The 24,826-nt window shown below is 31.7% G+C and overlaps 1 protein-coding gene across 2 annotated transcripts; it reads right to left on the bottom strand.

The window, feature by feature from the left end:
* Positions 1–7,523: 7,523 nt before the first annotated feature.
* LOC113870951 (ABC transporter D family member 1-like) lies at positions 7,524–23,443 on the bottom strand. 2 transcript variants are annotated; one of them, XM_027507554.1, is made up of 28 exons: positions 23,193–23,443; positions 22,960–23,117; positions 22,413–22,533; positions 21,081–21,360; positions 18,752–18,976; positions 17,969–18,166; positions 17,380–17,834; positions 17,106–17,244; positions 16,948–17,026; positions 15,997–16,235; positions 15,570–15,874; positions 15,381–15,486; positions 15,117–15,275; positions 13,812–13,911; positions 13,628–13,736; positions 12,944–13,034; positions 11,325–11,449; positions 11,071–11,220; positions 10,901–10,973; positions 10,075–10,255; positions 9,813–9,989; positions 9,558–9,683; positions 9,227–9,463; positions 8,646–8,809; positions 8,421–8,473; positions 8,248–8,326; positions 7,879–8,022; positions 7,568–7,811 (listed from the first exon to the last, which is right to left on the bottom strand). In XM_027507554.1, exons 3-27 carry the CDS (start codon positions 22,472–22,474, stop codon positions 7,936–7,938), a joined length of 3,999 nt encoding a protein of 1,332 aa, XP_027363355.1. In that variant the 5' UTR covers positions 22,475–22,533; positions 22,960–23,117; positions 23,193–23,443; the 3' UTR covers positions 7,568–7,811; positions 7,879–7,935. The 2 variants fall into 2 exon arrangements, with proteins under 2 accessions (XP_027363354.1, XP_027363355.1); XM_027507553.1 differs by having other exon boundaries at positions 7,524–8,022; positions 9,558–9,716; positions 9,831–9,989; positions 23,193–23,441.
* Between the last annotated feature and the right edge of the window lie 1,383 nt (positions 23,444–24,826).

Here is a 24,826-nt window from a genome sequence, read left to right as displayed (position 1 = left end):
ATTTTATCTGATTATTAATATCCTGTGAAAATATTTGTGGTATAAAAAAAGTAATATTAAATTTTGAATTTTTTTTATAAATTTAACACAGTTTTGTCTTGTTAAAATTTATCGTAAAACTTTTTGGTATAAATATAATAAGTCATAATTTATTAATGACTGATATTGTCTAAAATTCCTCGTGTGGGCAGTAGTTTTTGATAATATTGGAAGGGAGGTATAATGATAAATATGTTTCTTCTTTTAAATTTATGCATAAAGTATTCAGACGCCCCCGTTGGCTCTTATAAGCCATAACCTTATTTGACAATAGAAATGTTTTTTGAACGTGCTTTATGGACACATGAGGAGAGACATTGTATGGTGTTCTAAATTTTTAAGTGCGATGTGATACCAAATAATAATAATAATGAATAATACAAATAAATGTAATACTATTTATGATAATTTTTTCAACAGATAAATAAATTCAAAAATAATTTAGAAATTAAATTTTAAATACTCTTAATAGATTCTTTATAGTATATTTTAGTGAGATTAGTAACATAAACGAGTGACTTTCAAGTGAAATAGAAAAAGAGAAGAAGAAGAAGAATAACAAAGAAAAATTAAAAACAAACAAAAAGATTGAAGAATTTCAATTTGAAAGTACATTGCAATTAAAAAAATTGTACAATTTTCAGTTGAGAGAAAGTACTGTTAATCTATTTCTATCAAGTTTAACCACTATCGCATATCCTCCATGATCTTTGTCATGTGCTTTTACCTAAAATGGTTAATAATTGCTTTTAATATATTGAATTTTTATAAAAATCTTTCTTTTATGAATTATTTGTACTTAAGATACTTCACCATCATAAATAGCTTGAATCAAATCCTCTTAACAAAATATTCTTTGACTTATTCATAATTACATTTATTGATGATTGTAATATTTTTTTAAGGTACCTTTTTAACACTTTTGAGATATAACACTTTATAACCTATAAAAGTCATGAGTAGAGATAAAAATAAGTTAGGCCATCTAAAAGGGCTTATGACTTAACCTTTTTAAAATTTAATCTGGCTTAGTCTATTTAATTAATAGACTTAATTTAGAATTTTTAAAAAATTTAATTAATTAAGTAGGTTAGACTTGAGTTTAAGAAAAAAACCTATTAGACCTATTAGAATAACCTATTTAAAATTCATAAAATTTATAATAATATATTAAATCAATTAAATTTTAAAATAATAAAATTTTAAATTAAAAACCCTAATTTTTTTTGTTTGAGTTGAAAAATATATCTACTACATGCTCTATAAGAGAGAGAGCTTTACTTGCTGACTTTTTTTGCATATCTTATATGAAAAAAAAAATTATTTGTGCATTTTGTTTGTTGCATTTGCTAATTTTAGGTATAAAACTTATTTAGTTAGATTGTATTTGTTGATTTAAGGTGTAAGACTTTATGCTACTAGATTTGCTTAATGATTTTAAATTTATTTTTATTTTATTATATTTTTTGTATATATAGTGATTTATTTATTTAAATTAAATATGTGATTTGAAAATGATAAATATGAATATATAATTTTATTATACATATTCAAGGTGTTGAATCATTTTTTAATAGTTTATTTAGATATAAACCTTATAATTTTTAAAAGATATACCTATTTAAATAATTTAATAATCTATTTATAAGAAAATTTAATAATCTATTGAATATCTCGGTATAAAGTAGAGCATTAAAAAAGTTAATAAGTCAAATCAAACTTTTAAAAATATTAAGTTTGCCTAAATAAAAAACTTATAATAAATAATAGGTCAGACTTAGACTTTAAAATTATTAGACAAGTCAAACTTATTTATGCAAAGTCTAGCTTAACCTAATTTATTTTCATCCCTAGTAATGAGTTTGTAAAAAAAAAATTCATTAAAATAATTTTTTTTCTTTTACTAGAAGGTTAATATTTTTTGTTATACTTTACACAAAGAACTTGTTAAAATAAAGTCATTTTTTTAGGTTATATATATATATATATATATGAAACTCATCAAAATATCTCTTTATCTAATATTTTGAAGAAAAAAAAGTCTCTTCCTTTTCAAATAAAAACACACATTTTTTTCTACAATTTTTTAAAAAATTTGTCGAAAAGGCCACTCAATCTTATTATCAAGGTCATAAAATAAAATTGTAGTAAAAAATATCCACTCAACTCCAAATCAAGACTTAATTCAACGCAATATTTGTTAAGAAGAGTAGATTTGACGTCTAAGAATTACTTTTCAAGCAAAAATAGATAGCAAATATTGATGAAGGTAAAAAAAAAAAAAACCTTCTTTCGAAAAAAGAAACTCCATATCTTAGGAAAATTTATTTTCTTTAAAAAAAAATGCAATATATCTGTTAAAAAAAAGAGTGAAACAAATAATAGAACTCAATTAACAGTTGATGGTGCAATGGGACGAAAATCATGGTATGGATAGACGCCAGCAACATTAACGGCAATTACCCTTCTACTTTCAATTGTCTATCAAGTAATCAATATTGGTTATTATACAGCTAGCAATTAATGTTTTTCCAATTTGTAGTTGGTAATTATGTGCTAAGATGGAAACTAATAGAGTGGTAACTGATAGATGCTAACCCTCATAAATTAAAACCTTAACGACACAGACGATCTATAAACTATGTTAGAGGTAAACTAGTACAAATTGCTTAAAAATAAACAAATGTTACACTTATGTTTCATAGCTAAGTGAAAAAAAAAAAGTTTTAAAGAGTATATTCCTTAAGAGTGTTATTTACCAGAGACCAAGTTGGGAATATAAACAACCCATCCCTTTGAAGAGTGAGGCCTACACTTTTTCATATAAATGTCAAGTGAGAGAGCATGTGCATCTATTTTTCGATTCTACGCATAAAGTTGGCCTTAAAATTCAACGAATGTGGATTTAACGGGACCACCGCAAATTTGGCAAAAGTTGTTGCATTTGGGTGTTCCACCATATTTATATTTTGACAAACTCATTAATTCATGCAGTGAATTCAGGGTGGATTTTGAATGATTAGACAAAGGAAAAATGTTTTATGTACATCTAAGTCTAAGAAGGACAATAAAAGTTGTCTTTATTTAATTTTGGTATATTGGTTTTTAGGTATATATGTATAGTAAAAATTATATATGATATTACATGCAATTGTTTCATTTTATGATAGTTAATGAAACTGTGAGGCAAAGAAAGGAAAAAGCTCAAAACTGAAGAAATTTCTTCAACGAAGCATTGTAGCTGTGGCGAAATATTATGTGTTGAAAACTGTTGTGTGCGCCTTCAGAGAAAATTAGTATATGAATGAATTAGTTTTATTCTTAGTTATTGATAATACGTGAGCCATTGTCATTGCTTTAATTTATCTAATAATAAAAATAATTATATTTAAACTTTGACAAATTTTTACAGCAATTGTATCACAATGTTCTTTAACTACGCGTCGTTATAATAATAATAATAATAATAAAAGCCAAGTTTAAGGAAGGGGGAGAACAAATGATCGTTCACGCGTCATTTTAGGAGAGGTCCTTTCGGGTGAATGATCAAAAGAAATTTTGGTGACATTGTAGGGCCTGACTGTTACCGAATGATAGCTATTAGCTTCATTAATTTTGCTTGTATTTGTATACCGAACGTGTTTAAGTGAAAATCAGATGCTAAAATTTTAATAAAAAGTATGGTTACGCTAAGATTTTATGAAATATGGAATACAATATGTCTTTCTAGCATTGTCAAAATTTATATAGCTATAATATACGACCCGATTTACATGCTAAATCCTAAATAATTCTGAGAGTCATGAAACACATTATAGTCATGAAACACAAGTACAGAAAATAAATGATCACTTCTAGAAGTTTGAAAGCTCTAAGTGTTATGTTGCGTAGCTTGCAGACTTGCAGTCTCGAAAGGTACAAAAGTACAAAAAAAATAAATAGAAAACACCGTTACATGTATTTGGTTTGCGTATCATTTTTTGCATTTAAAATAAGGCTTGTATGCTTTAAATATTGTTAGAATTAATTTTAGTAAAATTGATTTTAAAGAATTGGTTTGTGTTTAGATAATTCAAACTGTGATTGGTTTGGAAAGAATTAGAAGGGAGTGATCTGGAGTGAAAAAAAAGCGAATTTTTCTTCTTTGGACGTAATTAAAAAACTTGAGAGAATAGAATTTAGAATAGTGAGGCCTACAAAAAATAAATTCCCATAATTAATCTCTCCATTAAAAGAGAGGTGAAAATAATTAAATTTATGTTTTTTTTAGGTTAAAGACTGTTTGGAATAAGGAAAGTTAAAAATCATCTTGAGAGAAATTACATTTCAACAAGTTTTGAGAGTTAAGAAGGAGCCAAAAAATAGGTCTAAACATAAGGAAATATTGAAAGATTATCCAAGACCTTTAATTTTATTAAAAGGGACACATTTCAAACTATTTTAGGAGATTTTTGTCACATTATTAATTTTTCTCTAAACTGCTTGAAAGATAAGAAAATATTCTAAGTCCACAAAACTAAAGGCTTTTTCGAGGAGTTTCCAAGTCACCGACACCCAAAACTGCTCGAAAAGTAAGACTGACAAGAAAATATTCTAAGTCCACAAAACTAAAGGCTTTTTCGAGGAGTTTTGATGAGTTTTCAAGTTATTGACACCCAAAACTGTTCGAAAAATAGGACTGACAAGAAAATATTCTAAGTCCACAAAAACTGATGGCTTTTCGAGGCGTTTTGAGGAGTTTCCAAGTCCTTGACACCCAAAATTGCTTGAAAAACAAGAAGTGGTCAGAAAATATTCTAAGTCCACAAACCTGATTGAGCTCCAAAGTCTCTCCAGAATTGCTCGAAAAACAGGAAGTGGTCAGAAAATATTCTAAGTCCACAAACTTGGTTAAGCTCCAAATTTCTTCCAAAATTACTCGAAAAACGGGAAGTGATCAGAAAATATTCTAAGTCCACAAACATGGCTGAGCTCCAGTCCCTCCAGAATTGCTCAAAAAACAGAAATGAGCAAAGAAAATATTCTAAGTCCACAAGACCAAGACAAACTCTCAAAACTCCAAAAATTGCTCGAGAAACAGAAATGAGCAAAGAAAATATTCTAAGTCCATGAGATCAAGACATGCTCTTAAAACTCCAGAATTAGTCGAAAAGAGAAGGCAAGGAGAAATTATTTTAAGGCCATAAACTAAATGAGCTTCCTAAGACCCTCCCAAAATAACTCGAAAGACAGAAAAATTGACTTAAAAGGTTAAGTGCAAAAGCAGTTATTAGCAATTACCAACACTGGGCAAAGGTTCAACTATGCAAAGAAAAGATCGTGGGTGATAACGGTTACTAGCAGTTACCGACAGCACGATCACAAATAATCGTGGATAATGGACATAACAGTTGAAAGCAGTTACTAAAAAGTGCCCGCAAAAGGAGGAGGACGGTAGTGATCTTCTTGCCTATAAATACCCCAAAGCACCATTCTACAAAGGATGACTTTTTACACCCAGACACTGCACTTAAACTCTCTGAGATGCTAAACCCTGCACCGCGCCAGACACTAGCTACAGGGAAACATTACTGTCGTTGTTGTTCATTGCTAGGAGTCGTACGTTTACATTCACGTACCTTCACATTCCCGCATTTACCTTTCTGCATTTTAATTTCAGTTCTTGTTGCTTATATCTTTGTACGTTGTTTTATTTCCTGTTTACTACATTTTTGTAAAAGCATCTACGTTTGATTCAATTCTGCACAATTACTATTCCCTATTCTTGCTTACTCTTTTACGCCGTTAATTTGAGCATCACGTTAACAACACACTTAAAAGAATCCAAAGATGACCTAAATCCAGTCTCAAGATTGATCTTTGGATTATTTGTTTACAAATTGTCATTTTTCACCGTAAACAAAAACCCAAGTTAGGAAAAAGAAAAAAAAATCTTTGTTTTGAATACAATGCATTGGAACATGTGTTTATGTGTTAGTATAACTACATTAAGAGCGCAAAATAACCATATATTTTGTTTAGTTAGCAAAGTGCTTCTCTTTTTCTTTTATTTTTTCATAAAAAAAACTACTTCTCTTTATGCTAGGTATTAAGCATAAAAAAGGGGAAGAAGTTATCAACTTGAGCTGCCCCCACACAACATGATCCATTGCAATCTTTGCATCACTGTACAGTTACACCTAACTACGGCCATAAAACCAAGCTTTTTGGAAGGTAAAACCCTTCACCCAAAAACGTCACCCTCTTGCCTTTCGAAACATGTTAAATGTTAGCAACTATTTTAAAACTGTTATGTTGCAAGAAAGATCTTAATTTAATTAACCAACTTCCCTTTATTATCTTCAAATTCTTGAAAGATACGAGTTAAAATTTATCCTCGTTAGGATAATATTTTTCTACTTTCTCACTGTTCTTTATCTCTCTAATATGATATCTCTTCTTTTATTTTATTTTTCTCTAATTCTTTTTTTTCCTATTTTAGACTATCCAAATATAATACATGAGATGTGATTTTACTTATTTAATATAACATTCAAAGTTTAGATATACAACTTTCTCTCCTTTATTTATGAGATATAATTCTCCTTATCATGACATAATAGTATTTAAGGAGACATATCCATAATATGATCATCTAAATCTAGTCTATTCATTGACACTTCTATTAATGAAGGGTGTTTATAGTACAAGTTCAATCAAATTTTAAGTAAAATCATGATTATAAAAAGTTACATTTTGGAGTATTTGAATACAATACCACACTGCTGTAATCTTTTACAATTTAAATTAAATTGATTATTCAGTTTTGCTTTTGTTTTAATGACACAATACATGTTAAATGAAGCATCAAATACATAATTAAATTGTAAAAAAAAATAATAAAATGTCTCCATAAGTTACATTATAATTCAAATTATAAATCACTGGTTACTCAATTAGCCAAAACAAGGACAATTTTTGTATGCTAAAAGATCCAATTCAATATTAAAATTGGATCTTCTAACATGTACCTAAAGATATATAATAAAAATATATATAAATATTATTTTTTTATTAAAAATTATAACATTTAATATTATCAGTACATTGAGTTCTTTAATATTTTGTAATTTTTAATAAAAAATGACTGCATAAATTTTATTATGCCATTGGCAACACATTAGAAAAATTAATTAGAATACTAGGTTTCCTCTAGCCCCAATCTCCAAAAATTTACCTAAAATTAGAGTGTTTGTTTCTCTTTTTAAAAACAGTTTTCTGTTTAATTCAATACAAATTTGTATTGAATTTTTTTTTTTTTTTGGAAGTTTCGTATTACAAAGGAAATTTCTCGTCCCCCGAGCAATTCAAATTGCTCATACAACATTGCCACATCGGAACATTGAAGGCAACACCAAGGGATGGGTGAAAGCAATTCAGGCGGCGGCACACAGGAGTAAAGAACAAGAAAGTAATTAAAAAAAATCTTACACAACTGGAGTTCACTTAGGGCTTCTCTTCTTTCCTTCTGTTTTATTGATAAAAGAATTAAATATTAATCATTACATCCAATGGCTACAACATATGAATCAAAATCAACTACCTAAGAAGGGAAGGGGGGAGGGGGATCTGTACATAATTGATCACTGTACACTGCAGAGATCATGCAATGGTTGGTGCTCCAACTTATAATCAACAATTTGGGCTGTTTGTTTGTCAGCTCAAGTCAACGGAGTAAACATTGAATCGTGGAGAATGTGGTGAACTAAAAATAAAATTATATAGAATTGACCTTTATTGGCAAACATTGCAAACAGCCAACTTGGGCAAGACTCGACAACATCTCAAATTGTATACCGAGTCCGTAACATCTCAAATACTAAACCAAGTCCATGCACCAACACTGCTATGGTGAACTCAATGCTCGATCGATCGAAGCTCCCAATTACCCTCACCATCAATCAGCCGCAATTCCATGGAATGGAATGGTATTAAAGCAGGACGCTGCGGCCAGAACAAATATATTTAGTTTGATCACATTACTATGGCTAATATGCATGTTTAAGTTTAGAGAAGTTAATAACTGGTTTATCTAGAACTAAAGAAATCAAATAGGTGTGCACCATGAAGGAAAGAGGCAAGCTCAAAACAACTAATTAGTGAACTGCTCATTCACTGATTTTACAATGGCAGTGTTTTTTTTAAAATATACTCATATAATCAACTTACTTGTGATGAAGTTACAACCGTGATTCCCATATCTTTCGCCAGTCCATATAGGTGTTCTTCAACATCAACACTAGTTGCACTGACGCCATTATTTTTTAGAACATGAAATAACGTTAATAAAGAGAAGCAACAGTATCTCTGGAGAGAAAAGGGCAAAGGCAAATGATACATACTTGGTGCACTCGTCAAGGATTCCAAATTTGGGCTTATGAAAGAACAAGCGTGCCTTACAAGAACAGAATGTGCAATGTTAAAAGCCAAAAAAGAGAACAACATAAATTATAATAAATGGCTTCCTTTTAGGAATTGAAGTCTTCAAGGGCCACAGTATACGAAGCAAAATATTCCAGAAAATTAAAATATTATGTCTAAAATTGCAAGAGATTAGATTCACGTACCATCCCTAATCTCTGCTGTTCTCCAAGCGAAAGAATGTCTTCCCATTTTAAATTGGCATCCCAGTTGCCTTCCTCCCTTTCTAAGAGATAATTCAACCGAACATTCTCTAGAATAACTCTTAACCGTGCGTCTAACAAATTTTTGGTGTCAGCATGTTTTTCACCTGAATTAGCAAGATTACAATTATCAGGAGTTAAAATGGAAAGGCAAAATACATAAAATAAACCCTTGAAAATAGTTAGAGAAGAGAACAAGAAATTATTATTGATCTGTAAAAGTAAACTGACCAGAGTAATATTTTCCCCCAGAATAAAATGTAAGGAAACGAGAAATTTTCAACAATATTAGCATAACTAACACATCATTCCATTGAATTGCCTCAACTGTAGAACAGCTCAGAAGTGAACTTATTCACAGCTAGTGGTGATTAATGAAAAGTAAAACAGCACCAGCAATTTAAACTTTTGTCGCATCAAATCAAATTAACTTTTGCTGCTTGCTACTGTTAATGTATAGTCAGAAACCTCATTTTTACCCTTAAAGTCATGTCTAAGGGATTCCACCCAAGATATTTGTTTACCTGTTCCATACATCTTTAATGCTTTAACCTCTGCTTCCTCACGGGACAGGGGATATATAATTTGATCCCTTAGGGTTCCCAAGCATGTATATGGCCGTTGAGGAACATAGAAGATGCCACAACCTGATCCAGCTTCTTGATCCACATCTTCAGATGGTCTAGAGAGTCTTCCGCTGGCAATTGGCCAGAGTCCTCTAAGAACTCTGAAAATGGAACTTTTTCCACTGCCATTTGGACCTTTGAAAATAAGAGACATGTAAGATTGAAATTTAAATCACATTAGAAATCCTTCTTCTAAAGGGACAAAAAAACATAAAATAACTATACCAACCAGTAACAAGTAGGCTTCCTCCGTGCTCAATGTCACATATTAACTCCCTGGCCAACATCTTTTGAGCAGGGGTTATGATATCAACTTTTGAAAAGGAAATGACATCTGTGGAATGAATACCCTTCACTGGAGGTGTGGCACTAACACTCATGAAATTCTCTGTTAGGTAGAAGGCCATATTAGCATGTGATGGCTATAAAACAGTTACAGCCATAGAAACAACAAGATATTGTTCGATAGGATTGATTACAAAACTAAAGGATAATGAAATACCAGACTGGGCCGCATCCAGAAGTTCTTCAAGCTCAAAAATCCGATTAATTCCACCAGAGAGCTCTACAAACTTTCTATGCAGTTCAAGAATATCACCGAAGGCTAAAAAGCTTTGAGAAACAACAGATGCCAAAAACCTTAATGCATGTGCTAGCTCACCTGTAAGTATAGTATATTACTGTCTGTGAGAGGAGAGAGCAACAAAAGAAATATACAGAATTAAGGCTCAACACAAATATCTTACCCTGAGTGGTTATTGATGCACGGTCTCCCTTGTGTTCCATGGCATATAACAAGCTCAAGCCCCAAGTCACATTATGTGGAAGTTGCTTTGTGATAAAATCATCCAGGATACCAAACAACCACTTCTTTTTTAAAAGGTACTTGGAATGGGTGAGAAGCTCCCTGAATCTAGACTCAACCATCTGCTCAATGTTAAAAGAGTAAAATTTACAGATTGATAATAGCTATAGTTTTAATTTGCTCCTGATTAAAAGTAATGTGGTCCAGCCATTATTAAAAAGGGGCTAAAGAAAATTAAATTTGTTGATCTTTTCCCTCTAGCTGAAACCTAATTACATTTTCCCATATTAGAGCCTAATATCACAAAAAATTTTGATAAAATACATAAAAATGTATACAATTTATTGTATGTTTAATGAAGGAGGTGGAAAATGAGAAAATGGAAAATCAAGAGAGGACTGAACATGGTACAGGAGGTTTTGATTTTCACTCTTCATTGCTTGACAAAGGGTGATGATGAGCCTCTTCATAATGGTATGGCTGCTGCTTAGCGACCAGGTGGTCAAGGTTCTTATTACACAAACATCCTCTCTACTCATAATGATAGCTTAGCCACCCTTTATTGCTTGGTTAAGGGTAAAATTACTTTCAACTCACTTTCAAGCAACAGGCGTCCAAAAAATTTGTAAGGGTGGATTGACACTCCAGTTCAATCCACCCACATTTTTATTGTACAAAGCATGAAGTTTCAGTCCAACTTTTCCATGTTGCAAACAAGCACACACTTAAAGAAAATACATTAAATATTATCAAGTTAGGATGCTCACAGCTTTTTCTCGAGCACCACCTCCAAAGAAAGCAACAGATTCAGCATGTGTACAAAGTCTTTCATGCATGAACCTAAGACAACCATAAAGTAGAAACAGATCAGAATAATTTCCACCGCACTATTTGATTAGCACCTGGACAGAGACAGCAGATAGTAGAACAAGTTTACCTGAATGATCCTTCAAGTTGTTGTTCTTGACTTATCAAATCCCCAAAATCTGGAGTAACAGTTCTTAGAAATCCCAGACCAAGTAACATGTAAGCATAGAGTATGGCAACTCCCCTCTGACCTGTTAGCAGCTTCATTCTCCAAGTGAACCTTTAGAATAACAAGCGTACTTGGTTAAGTAAATAAAAGCAAAGAACATGCATCAATATTGTTAGGACTGTATAGTAACTCAATTTTGCAAATGAACCACTCACCATAAAATATCCACAGATGGCTTTACCATTCCAGTGACCAGTCCTGACAAGTCTGATGTTAACTTCTCCAAGTCATGAGTTATCCTCTGATCTGCATCGATATTTTTGCTTGCCATGTGGAAGACCTACAAAGATAGGCAGGTAACATGAATTTGAAACCAAGCCCCAGCTATATGCCTAAATATATTTATTATTAATAACATAATAGTAAAATAACACAACATATTTTTTGCTTGTGAAATTCAAACCTAGTCTATGTTCTCAACTATTGATATGGGGAAATTTGGTATGGGACACCAGTAAGATTACTAGGATATAATCCCTATGGAGTATGAAGTGTCAAATTCCAGCATTAATTCTTTTTGAATTTCCCACATTTCATTAGAATATGATTTGTGGCTAAATCTAATACTATGCAATCCTCAACAATATCTACATTACCCCAACCAAGCATGAATACTCATTCTCTATGCCTTTTTCTCTTAAAAAATTGCCAAATATTTAATGAGAAAATATTGTTATTAATTGAATATTAGTTGAAGACACCATGGAAGCATTCTTATTTTTCATTATTTTTTAAAACTATTTATTAAAATATTATTATTTCAAAACAATTTTCTTTCTAAGTGTTTTTAGCCTCATTATCAGAAGTCATTCCCCTTGCAGGAGTGAGACTTTTTTTTTTTTTTTTTTTGTTCTTTTAAAGTAGTCTCGCCACCTGAGGGAATCTTGACACATGTTAGGATCTCCTGTGGTGGACTTTAAAAAAAACAATTGAATTTGAATGGTTGAGGTATAACTTTGTCAAATTTTGATATATTAATAACTTTAATTAAAATTAATTGAATTTTATTTTCAGTTGGATGAAATCTTCATTTTGCTGGCAAAAATCTTGATTTTGTTCAACAAACGGTTAGTAAAATTTAAACTTAAATTATAATTTAATTTTTTGTATAATTTCTAATATACATTTTGCTTTTAGATATAGAAAAGTTAAGATGTTGTAGTAATTTGCTGGTAGTAAATAAATAATTAAAAATTGTGATTATGACCCCAGTCATTCAAATTCAATTTTTTTCTCCATTATGTGGCAAAGTTAAACTTTAGCTGTTCAAATTCAAATTTCAATTTTTTTGTAAAAAAAAAAAAGTAGTCTTGCCATCTACATTGACTTGTGTCAAGATCCCTTGAGTCTCGCCACTTTCAAATTCAAATTTCAATTTTTTTATTAAAAATAGTCTCACCCTACAAGAGGCAAGACTTGTGTTATGATGTGGCAAAAAGCACCTACAGACAAAAAAATTGTTTGAACATAATAATATTTTAATAAATATTTTTTTATAAAATATTATAAAAAAGCCAAACCATGGAACTATAAAGAGGTAAAGGATTGGAATTGAAAACTGAGTTAAATTTGAAGGGGAAATAGTATAATGTAATAATAGCAACCTGAGATACAAAATGGTTTTGATAAAAGGTTCCACATACAATAATAAAAAACAATACTTGATTGTGATTTATCACTAACTAATAATTATTCAAGCACAGACATGGAAACAAAACAAGCTTACATTGTTAAAACAAAAGAGGTTAAGTCATGGAATTTTATGAATAGTTACCTTGTAGAAAGCATTGCTTCTTAAGTAGTTCTTGAGTAGATGTTGTGTCAAACGAATCCGCCCACCAAGGGCTAGCCTGGCAGTCAAGTGTCTGAAGAACAACCAATAGCATACTAAATTTACTTTTTGAAAGACTGTTGTTAGGTCAACCAATCCAATCTTCAATCCATTGCAATACTTTGAACTATCTATTTAGCTATCTAAACTTTTCATATTTTAAGTGCTATCAATAACATAGGAATAATAGAATATAGAAATTAATGGGATGTAAAGTCAACACAAGAGGGTAGTTAGTTGAGCTGCATCATAAGGATTATTTCAAAACAGTAGTTATGTATATTATTAATAAATGAACAATTCTAAGCAGATTATCTAAGTTTAGGCATAATAACATAGAAATATTTTACAAACATCTAAGATCAATTTGTTGAAGAAATTCAAGCATTCATTATGGAATCATCACTTGATTCTCTGACCAATGAATTGAATGGGAATATGCCAATAGTATAGAGATGTCCATTTATCCAGTCATAAACTAATGATCAAATACCTTATTTCAACAACCCCCCACCCCCCAAAAAATAATAATAATAATAATAAAGTATTAAGTCATGGAAGGAGCAATGAAGACACAAGTCATTTGAGCTAATCTGTTTCCTGCAATTCATGTGAATGCCAGATTACCTTATAGAAGGTGCAATGAAAGAAGATGCAGCACTTTGGAGAACACTTATACCAATTAATCGAATAAAGGAAGCTTTATCCTGCTCCAAGACAAACTTCACAGTAGTACCTGAGAACATAAACACTCTGGAACATCATACATATGGTCTTTCTTAATAATGAAAAGACAAAGAAAGGAAAATACCATTTAGTGATGCAATACGATCTGAGACCCATGTTCTTGAAACAACAAGAACAGCAACAGCAAGTAGTCGTGCTCCTTGTTTATCAAATACGGTGGGCACCTGAAGCATGCAGTATACATAAACAAAATGCACCTGAGATCTATTGTATTTATTGAGTAACTAACGTGCACAACAAGTCCTTTATATGGATGTTGGCTCGTAGTAGGTCATCAAGGAGATAGCACTAATGACCACATAGTTTCATTTGTTTCACCATACTAGAGATACTTGAGTACATATGCATCACCAAAATACATCATAGAAATGTAAGCCAACATCCTTTTAAGGAGATAATGCACGAATAACAGTGTAGTTTCCTCTGTTTTGCCAGGTTATGGCACTTGATTGCAGATGCACCACAGAAATAAAAGCTTAAAGACTACAGAAATCTTAACAATATCAACTTGTTCAAATTGGTACAATTAAATTTTGTTAGAAATATAAACCATTAATGACCCTACACCAAACACTTAGGCTTTTGGGAGAGTTAACCTTTGATATAGTATCAAACCCTTTCTAATTACTTTATAGTATGGATGGGGAAAAGGCAATAGAGAATACAACAATAACAACAACCGAGTCTTATCATACTAGATATTGAGTTCAATTAAAAATCTAATTCTATGAAATTTATCGCTTGATCTCTTTTAATAGTTTTCTCAAAAGTTCTTCTAGGGTAAGAACAAGTATTACAAGATTGAGAGTAAGACATTGCAATGCCCAAACCTAATGCTTTCATTTATACAAATAATTAGGTTAAGTATTACTAGTACAAGCCTATTCTCGTTAACTATAAGAGTAATAACCTTAATATCTTCCAACAATAACCCAGTGATTGAATTCTCATCTAGTGGGATAAGACTTTATTGTTGTTGTATAAGATAAATGAGGGCATGGACATTTTCTAGCTTCAAGCCTATCAGGGATCCTGCATGAGGAGGGTGCATCCTTATGTTTAGATATAAATCATTATGGACTTCCACCCATCAGCTCAAAAAATCTTTTGGAAGAGTTGGTCTTCAACAATAATGCCTCAACAAGCTAAAATCAGATTTCGAAGTCAATAGGCCATTTCATGGAATACAGTTGCTTCACTTTATGAAATTGAATTACATCCCCCACGCCCCCCCCCCCTCCCCCCACACCCCTTTTTCTCTGGGTATTGAAGCCACTTGTTAACAACTTCCCCAAATTATTTGCTCACTAAAAGAATTTATTAAAGTAAAAACTTTATAAGATAATAAGCGCATACAGAAGATGCTTACCAATACTTTGCACATAGCAGCTACTCTCATTGGCAGTGCCCTTGTATTACCGCGAAGTTGGGGAACAGCAGATGGTGAAATAGTATGCTTCATAGATGGAGATGATGCTAGCACTTTTGTCACATACAATTGTGCCTTTGAATTTGAGAATGCAGAATCCTAGGGAAAACAAGAACAAAAAAAGAAAGGGAATTTTTTATTATCAATATAAGATAATGAACAATGAATACACCACAAAAACAAGAATCTGGAAAATATCCAAACCTTTCTATTCATGGCAAATGCCCTTTGAACTGCCTTTGCATCACTCTGTCGTTTTGTATCTGATACCTTCATTGTATCAATTCCCAATTCAGTAGAAGAGTCCTCCCTGGAGTTTAAGGTTGAACTTATATATAATAACAGCATCAAAGTAGAACAATGATAATAAGTGAGTATGGTAAAGATCCCAACCTTCTATAATGAACACTCCACCCTCCCTCACCATCCAAGGACAAAACCACATCATGGAATGCAACTAAAGCTGGACGATGTGATATTGTAATGCATGATGTTCCCATGGCCCGAACTTTAGCACAAAACCGTTCTTCCATATCAGTGGTGACAGCACTAGTGCACTCATCAAGAATGGCAAACTTAGGTTTATGGTAGAAAAGTCTAGCCATGCCTAATCTTTGTTGCTCCCCCAATGAAAGTTCATCACCCCAGTTTACCTCTTTTTCAGGCGGGTATCGATCCAACAGATACTCAAGGTCAACCTTGAATACACGTACAAACAATTCATATGAATAACAATGATAATGAAAAATAGCACATAATTATCATATACTAAATATTATTGTGGCATTGAGAAAGAAGTAGGACTAGATGAGAGTTTCACATTTTTCAATAGCTCCACCATCCCACTATCTGTAAGTGGGTCAACCTCTTGATCTGCAGTAAGAGGGTAAATTAATTGATCACGAAGTGTTCCTACAGCAGTATATGGTCTTTGTGGCACATAAAAGATTTCCTTATTAAGATCAGACCCAACTCCAGGTTTCACAATATGTCCAGAAACCAAAGGCCAAAGACCACCTAAAACCCGGAATAATGAGCTCTTCCCACTGCCATTTGGACCTTCAGCAAAATAATTGTGAATGCCATGTCAAAAACAATGAATCCTAAGAAATCTTATTTTAAAATCCAATTATCCGAGTGAAACATAAAACTTTCAGATTGTCAAATGGAACACAAACAATAAGTATCATAACAAATTTGGTCTATTAAATCAATTTCCAAAACATCTAAATTTCCATCCCCTTCAAATCCATAAGCTCATCAGAGCATAATGACCAACCATGAGTGAACAGTGAAATTATTTACAATTTTGGCATTAGTGTTATTTCTCTAAACACGTTAGAATTTGTGTTAGTCCACACTTATTAGAATTAGTAAATTGCTCAAACTGTGTGAAACAGAACACAGTTTGAGAGGTTGAGCTGATTCAATAAAATTACTACAAGATGCATCAACTAGAGGAAGTGAAATTGAACACCCATGTGGTAAAAATAAAGCTTATAAAAGCTTAGGCAATTCTCATCTCACAAGCTAGCTTTTGATACTGAATTAAGTTCAACCCAAATTCAAGAATTACAATTATTATTTAACTCTATTTGATTGATACACAAAATCAATTATTAGTGCAAAAATCTTTACTAAAGATTAGAAATAAACAACGCTCATGAAAGAAATCACCTTAATTAAACCAATGATCAACATGGCAATAAACAATTCTATAAGTTTTCAATTATTTTTTAGCTTAAAAATTGTTGGTTACATTGATGATTACCTGTAATCAAAAGATTTGATCCTGTCTCAACCTTAAGAGTCAGATCATCCACTAATACATTACCAGTGGGGGTCACAACCTGCATTTTGGGAGCAACATCACAATCAAAAAATGAAAAACACATAAGGTTCATTGATAGTTCAGCAGAAATCACTAGCCTTGACACCATAGAATCCAACATGATTAGCTTCACTTATGCAATTTCTACTTCCTTGTCTTTGCAATGAAGATTTCTCATTCTCCAGGCTTAGCTCTCTTGATATGGCCATTAACTCATGAATGCGATCAGCATAACCACTGTAAAACAAGCAGATAACTAAAAAGATGTATGCAAATAAAATGAACCTTTGAAAGGAATAGCATACAAGCCTCCTAGCAAATAAAATCCTCTAATAGCAACTTCTAAGGAGACAAATGACAGATCAAATATACCTGAGTCGATTGAGCCGTCTTGCACTGATAGAAAGAGTTCCTAGAGACTGAAATAGGGAAATAATGACACTAGTATGATATCTTAAATTGCTTAGCATCTCTGCACGCCCTAAAGTTGAACTGTCAGGCCTTAGATGGCCAGAAAAGAAAGGTTCAATGATCAAAATAACAGCAACAGTGGCACCAAGGTACTTCAATAAAAAATCCTGAATCATGCCAAACCACCAATGGTCATGTAGCACTCTATTCATGTGTCTAACCAAGGTCCTAAATTTCTGCTGAATGTGAGCTTCTTCTCTCCTCTCTCCACCATAAAATGCTATACTTTCTGAGTGAGTCCGTAATCGTGAGTGAAGCTGTCGATAATCTCCTTCCAATTCCTGCTCTCTGGACATAAGCTTACCAAAAGAAGGAGAGAAGTTTCTAATAGCAGCCCCAGCTCCAAGTACGTAAGCCTGCAAAGGAAACAATAGATATTGAAAAGACAGCCTCTGAATTTAGTACTAGATCAAACAGGTAAGAACTCAAAAAAAGAACAGTGGCTGCCACTGAGAAACATTTGAAACAGTACAGTGCAATACAGAGTTACCAGTATCCAAAAGACATATTTTGGGCTTGCATATGAACACAGCCGCCAAGTGTATAACAGTCCATCAGTCACCGCAGTTAAATCATCCTGTACAATCTCACTCAACTCTGAACAGAACCTAGGCACATCACTGGCAATTCTTTGCTCTGGATTAGTTATTCGACCATCGACATGTGATATTTTGTAATACACCATATTCTGAAATCAAAGTAAACGATAAACAGAAATCCCACATAAATATATGTGCATTTGTGCATGGGATGGTAATTGGCATGCTTCCAATTTAAAAGAATCGATTCAATTCGGGATGATTATTTTTATTTTGGGAAAAGATAGAATAGTAGTTCAAAGCAACTGTAGGGATTGTTTAGTATTTTTTCTTTCAAACCTTCTGGAGTAACTTCTACCCAATGCAAGAAGATGTAGAAAACAATATGGAATGGTCTGGTCAGGACCAGTCCAGGACCCCAAAGCAAGAACAATTGAACCAGAAGAGCCCTTTTCCTGATTTTATTAATTATTAATAAGTTTAAAGCCATGTGCCCAGCAGATTGAGTCTGTAACACAAAAACTACTGTCATCTTTAAGCAGCACATTGAATTTTCATACCTTTCAAATAAAGAAGAAAAACATACTAGACTTGTAAACAGGTAAAAACAACAAACTTGAGAAGGATTTTAGTTCTCAAATTTCATATGACAAGATGAATGCACAAATGGAGCAAACGCTCAATACAGACAACCAAATATAGATAGCTTTTACAAACAATTCAATAATATCTACCTCAAAATAGTGAGAATGGATAAGTTTAGTCAGTATTTTCCGGAAGTGCAGACTCAAAGTCCCAGTAATGTACTTTGATGTAGACTGTATAGTTGATAAGAGGAAACACAAAAGAATATTTTCTGAAATTAGCCGAAAAAACAAAGGAACACGTCGAAGAAAAGCAGCACGAAATAGGAAGCCTTGCACTTTGGCCAGTCTGTTGCTCAAAGTGGTTCGCAGCACCTGCAAATACATCAAATATTAAAAATTATTGCTTAAATATCATTATTATATATTTCTGGTGAGTCAACCAACACATTTGCTTGTCTGATATTCTTACCTTTGTTTTCATATAAACTTGAACAGTCTGCTGCAGTTTGATATTTGAGTAATTTTTTTTCATTTTTTTCTTCAATTTAATTTGCTTAAACAACTATATGTGTTTGTACATTGAACTCCAAGCAATTGAATTCCTTCAGGTATGCAAGTATAAGTTGCATTCTTATGCAATTTTTTTATATGTCTTTGCAAACTTGTATAAGCATACACAATAATAAAGTCAAAATATATTTAAGATCAGAACCAAGACCATAGCTATAGTCTTATCCAAAACTTCAAGCTACTTAGGATAAAAAAGATAAGACTTTCTACTATACAAGACTTCTATTTTACCTTCTATGCATTGGACCTTTGAATAAGTACTGAATATTGGGAAAGGTATCAAGTAGCAAGCAAAGATACTAAAAGGCAGTTTGCAAGGCAAAAGCCAAACTTTTTGTGACAATCTTTATGCACCAAATAGGGAAAGACATGTTTACTAGCTTACTGTGGGAAGAGAAAAGAAAAAAAGAGATTTAGACCAAGTGAAATACATTAAGAAAAAAGAAGTAAAAGTTTTGCTGATTGAGCAACAAATGAAGAAAAGATGGATTGGTTATTTCTACAAGTTATTCGAGTCCTAGGAGAGTTTAAAGAAGATGGACTTTGGTAAAGCAATTCAACCAAAATATATAAGTACCACTTGAAGTTTAGAAATAGTTTTTTAAAAAGTTTACAATTGTTTAGGGGAGAAAGATATTACTTGCCTTATGAAATAATAAAGTCTAAGAAAATGCCAAATGAGTGGATAAGAAGCACTTTGAAACCTATTTACAAGAACAAGTGAGGCATAACCATATGAGTAGATAATACTCATATGGTATGTAAAGAGAAATTGATCATCTCTCATTAATACATAATCATATGAGTAGATGATTATCACAATTTACAAAAAGATATTTGTAACCATAACAAAAAATAATGTTGTTACATATTTTTCCCCTGCTTGTATAAAAATAAATTCTTTCCCCTATAAACATGTCACAAAAATTGCATATATCCTGATAATATGTCATGTTTATGTTGAAACACAATTGTATTATTTTTTTTTATTAAAAAAATCATATTTTGAATGGTTAAATCATTTTCAGTCAAGTTAAATCATATCCCAAGTGTATCAGCCACTTTTATAAAAATGAGGGGAAACTCAATGGATGTGAATCTAGGCACATCATATGCATATTGGTGTTGGATATCCATACAATATTGGTACTTTGCGAGTTTTGGGGTATCTAGATTCTAGGCTTCACAGTTTGGCTGTTTGTGTCCCCTTCAAAGAGGGGGAAAACACCTAAATAACTCTCAAGCTGTCTTTGTCAATTCATGAGCATATTATCTGGCATATGTCTACTTTCCAAAGCAATGTCCTTACTCTAGTGTATGGTCATATAATTTTTTTGTCAGATTTTAGTTATAACCTTAAAATATGACTGCTATGTCTAAACACAAACTACTCTTTGAAGCTTGTTAAACTTCTCACAAGGAAGCCAAACATGCTATTTGGTGAAGAAAATCCTCATATGCAATCATATAGTGGATAAGGAAAAAAAAAAAAAAAACATACAGAATTTTAACTGCAGTCACAGTTGTAAGTCCAACTGGTATAGAATTTTAGTATATACACAATGCAGAAGAGTTCAATTCCTCCTGATGATACATACCAGCAGGATAATTGCATCTGCTGACTCAAGGCATACATCACAGGAAAGTTCAAATTCCTATCCCAAAAAATTGAATGACAGGCAGGACCAAAAAAAATAATTTTGATCAATATATTTCATGTGCATAGTGGTATACATGAAATGTTCACAAATGATGCTTTACATAGTACAGCATTGACTCCTTAAATTCAAAGATAAGTTGAGAGAGTGAAATATCACGTCAAATATATGAATACATAGTGCCTTATTGTGCATTGAAATATTGAAGATAAGCATAAAAATAATAATCCAAAACAAAATAGACTTACCACTATAGAAACTAAAGCTAAAAGGTTCCTTGCACCTAATTGACCCATCTCAGATAGAAGAATTGCAGCAAGGACTTGAAGTGATTTCAACCCTCCTTTCTTTTGTTTATTTGGCGGTGCAGAAGTTGCTCTCCTAACCTCCTCCTTTGTGAGTTCTTTTTCGTTATTGTGCTCATTGGAATGTGCTAAGAAATCATGTTTATTAACTCTAGACCTTGACTGTACATATGCAGCAGTTCCACCAGCAACTAAGATACCAGTTGCTAGTAGTAAAGTTTTTCTGACATAATCCCAATGGACAATGGATCAATAAGGTTATAAATAATATGAAAAACTAGTTCAACATTCCAACGATTTTATTAATGCCATTCAGCAAACAAAATAGTGTGCATGACGCAATACAAGATACTACTACCAATATGAGAACAGAAGGCTATAACCAAAGTACAAAAATAGTTATTCAATAAAAAGATGAAATCAATGTTAAACTCAAGAAGAATGCATCAATATTTCATGTGAAAACAGTCCACCAGAACATACATTGTCCTTCAAAAACCAAAACAACTATAACAATAAACTAAGTCTTATCCTACTAGGTAATGTTATTAAGCAATAGATTTCTTTTAATAACTTCTTCTATGGTTATTTTGAGTCTCTCTCTATCCTTTTTTTCACCAAACTAAAAGTTATGTCATCCACTCTCCTCACAGGTGTCTTCAAAAACCAGAACCTTCGAGAATAAATTCTAAGATCAACAAAGAAATTCCTTACCAAATAGTTCTACAAGGACAAGTTTTGTTGCACTTCTGATCCATATTTACTCTAATGATAAGCTTTTAAGTATATGTTTCATGTGGAAAATCATACTCAAAGAATGTAAGTTTAAGAATCAACCATTTTACTTATAATGAAAATTCTGGATAATTACCAGTTCTACAATACTTAATAGGTATCAGTTCTAAAAAACTTAGACAGATTAGAATAAGAAGTCATGAGATCCCAACACAGGATTTGGATGCAGCATAAACACTATCTCATCCCATATATTTAGTGTTTTTTTTTTATCAAACGTGTTGTTCTGAGCAAATTTTTGTTAGACCAAAATTTTGAGCTTTGAGCATCACATATTTCTGATTATGAGATTGTGATCAAATATCTCCTTGGGCATAAAACTTTTATTTATAGAGGCATAAAAATGAATGGGAAAAAACAAATGATAAAAGCATAAACTTGACGTAGATCAATAGGCAAACAAATGAAGTTGCAAGTCAAAATCAAAGTCAGGATGAACTCACTCGTCACCAAACACATCTAGAGAAAAAGTTAATATACCTCCTTGAAGCCAGAAAACTCCGGCCATGCTGAGTTAGTTGGTACAGTTGAAGGGAAGACATGATAGCAAATCAACCTCTCTCTTACCAACAAATATAAGCGTCGCAGTTGCTATTTATACCTTCAGGAGCAATAAAATCTACCCGAAATTAAATCCACAGAAAAATGACAGATCAGCGACTGGAACTACATGAATCAGAAATCTAGAGGCAAAATGGCATGCTTTTGGTGAACCATGTTCCTTCACTCACATTAAAGAGGTTTCCACATACATGTCAAATACATCATGTTCACACAGTGCTTCAGTTCAAGGTAATAAACAATGACCTCATCACATCAAAAGCATAATTAAAGAATCACAGCCTTGCAACTAGTAGTTTTTTTTTTTTTTTTTTAAATTAGAGATTACTCATTTAAGTGTAATTAAGAAATTAAACTATATGCAAACAGATTTACTTAAAAGTCAAAATACTACATGGATTATCCTAAAACTCTCCATTTGTTGATAGTAGATCCCAAAAGTGTAAAACCCCTAACGGTGACTAACCTTCAAGGTCGAAAATGTTCAGCACGCTCCTCCAATCCAAAGCGTCTAACGCTTCGTAAGAGAGCATATTCGCTAAAAAATAGAATATTCTAGTTCAATAACAATAAGCATCTCGATTGTTCCAGTCCTTAGCAGCGATCAGAATAACGAGTCAGATTCTGCAATAATTTCATCGATCATCACAGTTCTTATCATAACAGAAATAAACAACAGAGAAACTATTTTTCACTCACAACGAATCGAAGCCAAACAAAGGTAATACATAATTGATAAATTAATTCTCATTCGGTGCCTGAAGCTGGGAACAAACGATTGCAGAAATTGAGCTTGGCACCAACGAGAGAGTTAACGGTGTTGAATGGAAAAGCAAGTTTTAGAGGTGAGGTGTTTGGTTGCGTGCAAATTGTACATATCAAGTCAATAATAAAAATACTAACATGCCTATGACAAAAAGACGCACCAAGGTAAAACCGAACCGAAGAGAAGAGAAGAGGAGAAAGAATTGGTAGAGATTAGTGTGAAGGGCAAGACAATAACGTGTTCCGCATGGATGGTTTTGTATAATCCGGTCCCGTTCGGGAAATTACGAATCAACAATTGTTCATAATGTGTGTACTTCCATGACCCAAAAAACAAAAAATGTTTCACTTTTGTAATTATTATAATCAATAAGCATTTATATATATATAAGTGTGTGTAGCATATTAAAATTCTGTACCTAATTCACTTATTCAAAACTCTAACAAACATTCAGAAAATGTGTCTAACTAACTTAAGTAAAGAAAAAGACTAAAGAGGATTTGTCTCTAAATTAAGTAAGAAAATGTGCATTTATTCATTTAATTTAAACAAATAAAAGTTGAAGACAAGTAAGATTGGAATTAGCCTTTGTAGTATAGGAACAATTTTTCACATAAATAGTTGAGTCCGTCAATCAGAGATTTAATCAAGTTCTAAATATTATATATACAATTATCACAACATGTAAATAGAAGAAAACATTAAAAAAATAAACAACTAATAAGAATCGTGTAATTGTGTATAAACAATGGAAATAATTTTATTCAAATACAATATTAATTATTTCTATATAATAAATAATAAATATTTTTATTTTTCACATTATTATCAGTATACTTCGTGTTATAATATTTTTACGTTATAATTTATAGATAGTATATTAAAAATATAATTTAATTGACCTATTCAAATTAAAAAAAATTATACAAATATAATTTAAATTATAATTAAATACGTTAAAATTAAATGTAAATTAAATTTTACATAAAATAAGATATAAACAAGTTAAAAGTTTATAAAAAAATAAATCTATGAGCTTATCACTTTAAAAATTTAAAGTTGTATTATGATATTTTGTTCATTACTAAGACTCCTTCCCTTAACTCTCTTACCATTAAAATATGGGATTTAAGTATAGTTATTTTTAACTTTAACATCTCTCTTGCTTAAAAATAATTAATATTATAATTATAATATATTAAAATAAAAAAACATTTGAGTATTTAGAAATGTTTTTAAAATATTTTACTTTTTTAATTTTACTAATACCTTTAATTATCATTTATTTTCACGGTTGGACCGTTAGTTGTAGTTAATAGGACGGAAGAAGAACAAACTTTGTAAAACAAAGAGAAAGAAAAAAAGAAAAAAAACAGTAATCTTACCTAAAGAATTTATGGATGGATGGAACACTTTTGGGACATTGATTGGTAGAAATAACCACCCAAGGCATTCAATTCAACGACATTGCAACTGTGCATTTCACAGTGATTATGATAATAAATGAAAAAATAAATTTAGTGCACCGTTAACAAGTTATCACAAATTAACATGATAATATATATTG

Source organism: Abrus precatorius, unplaced genomic scaffold (assembly GCF_003935025.1).
Source record: "Abrus precatorius isolate BTA unplaced genomic scaffold, Abrus_2018 Scaffold7, whole genome shotgun sequence".
NCBI classification, from domain to species: domain Eukaryota; kingdom Viridiplantae; phylum Streptophyta; class Magnoliopsida; order Fabales; family Fabaceae; genus Abrus; species Abrus precatorius.
Note: the sequence above shows the minus strand (reverse complement) of the source record. Positions and strands in the feature narration are given on the sequence as shown.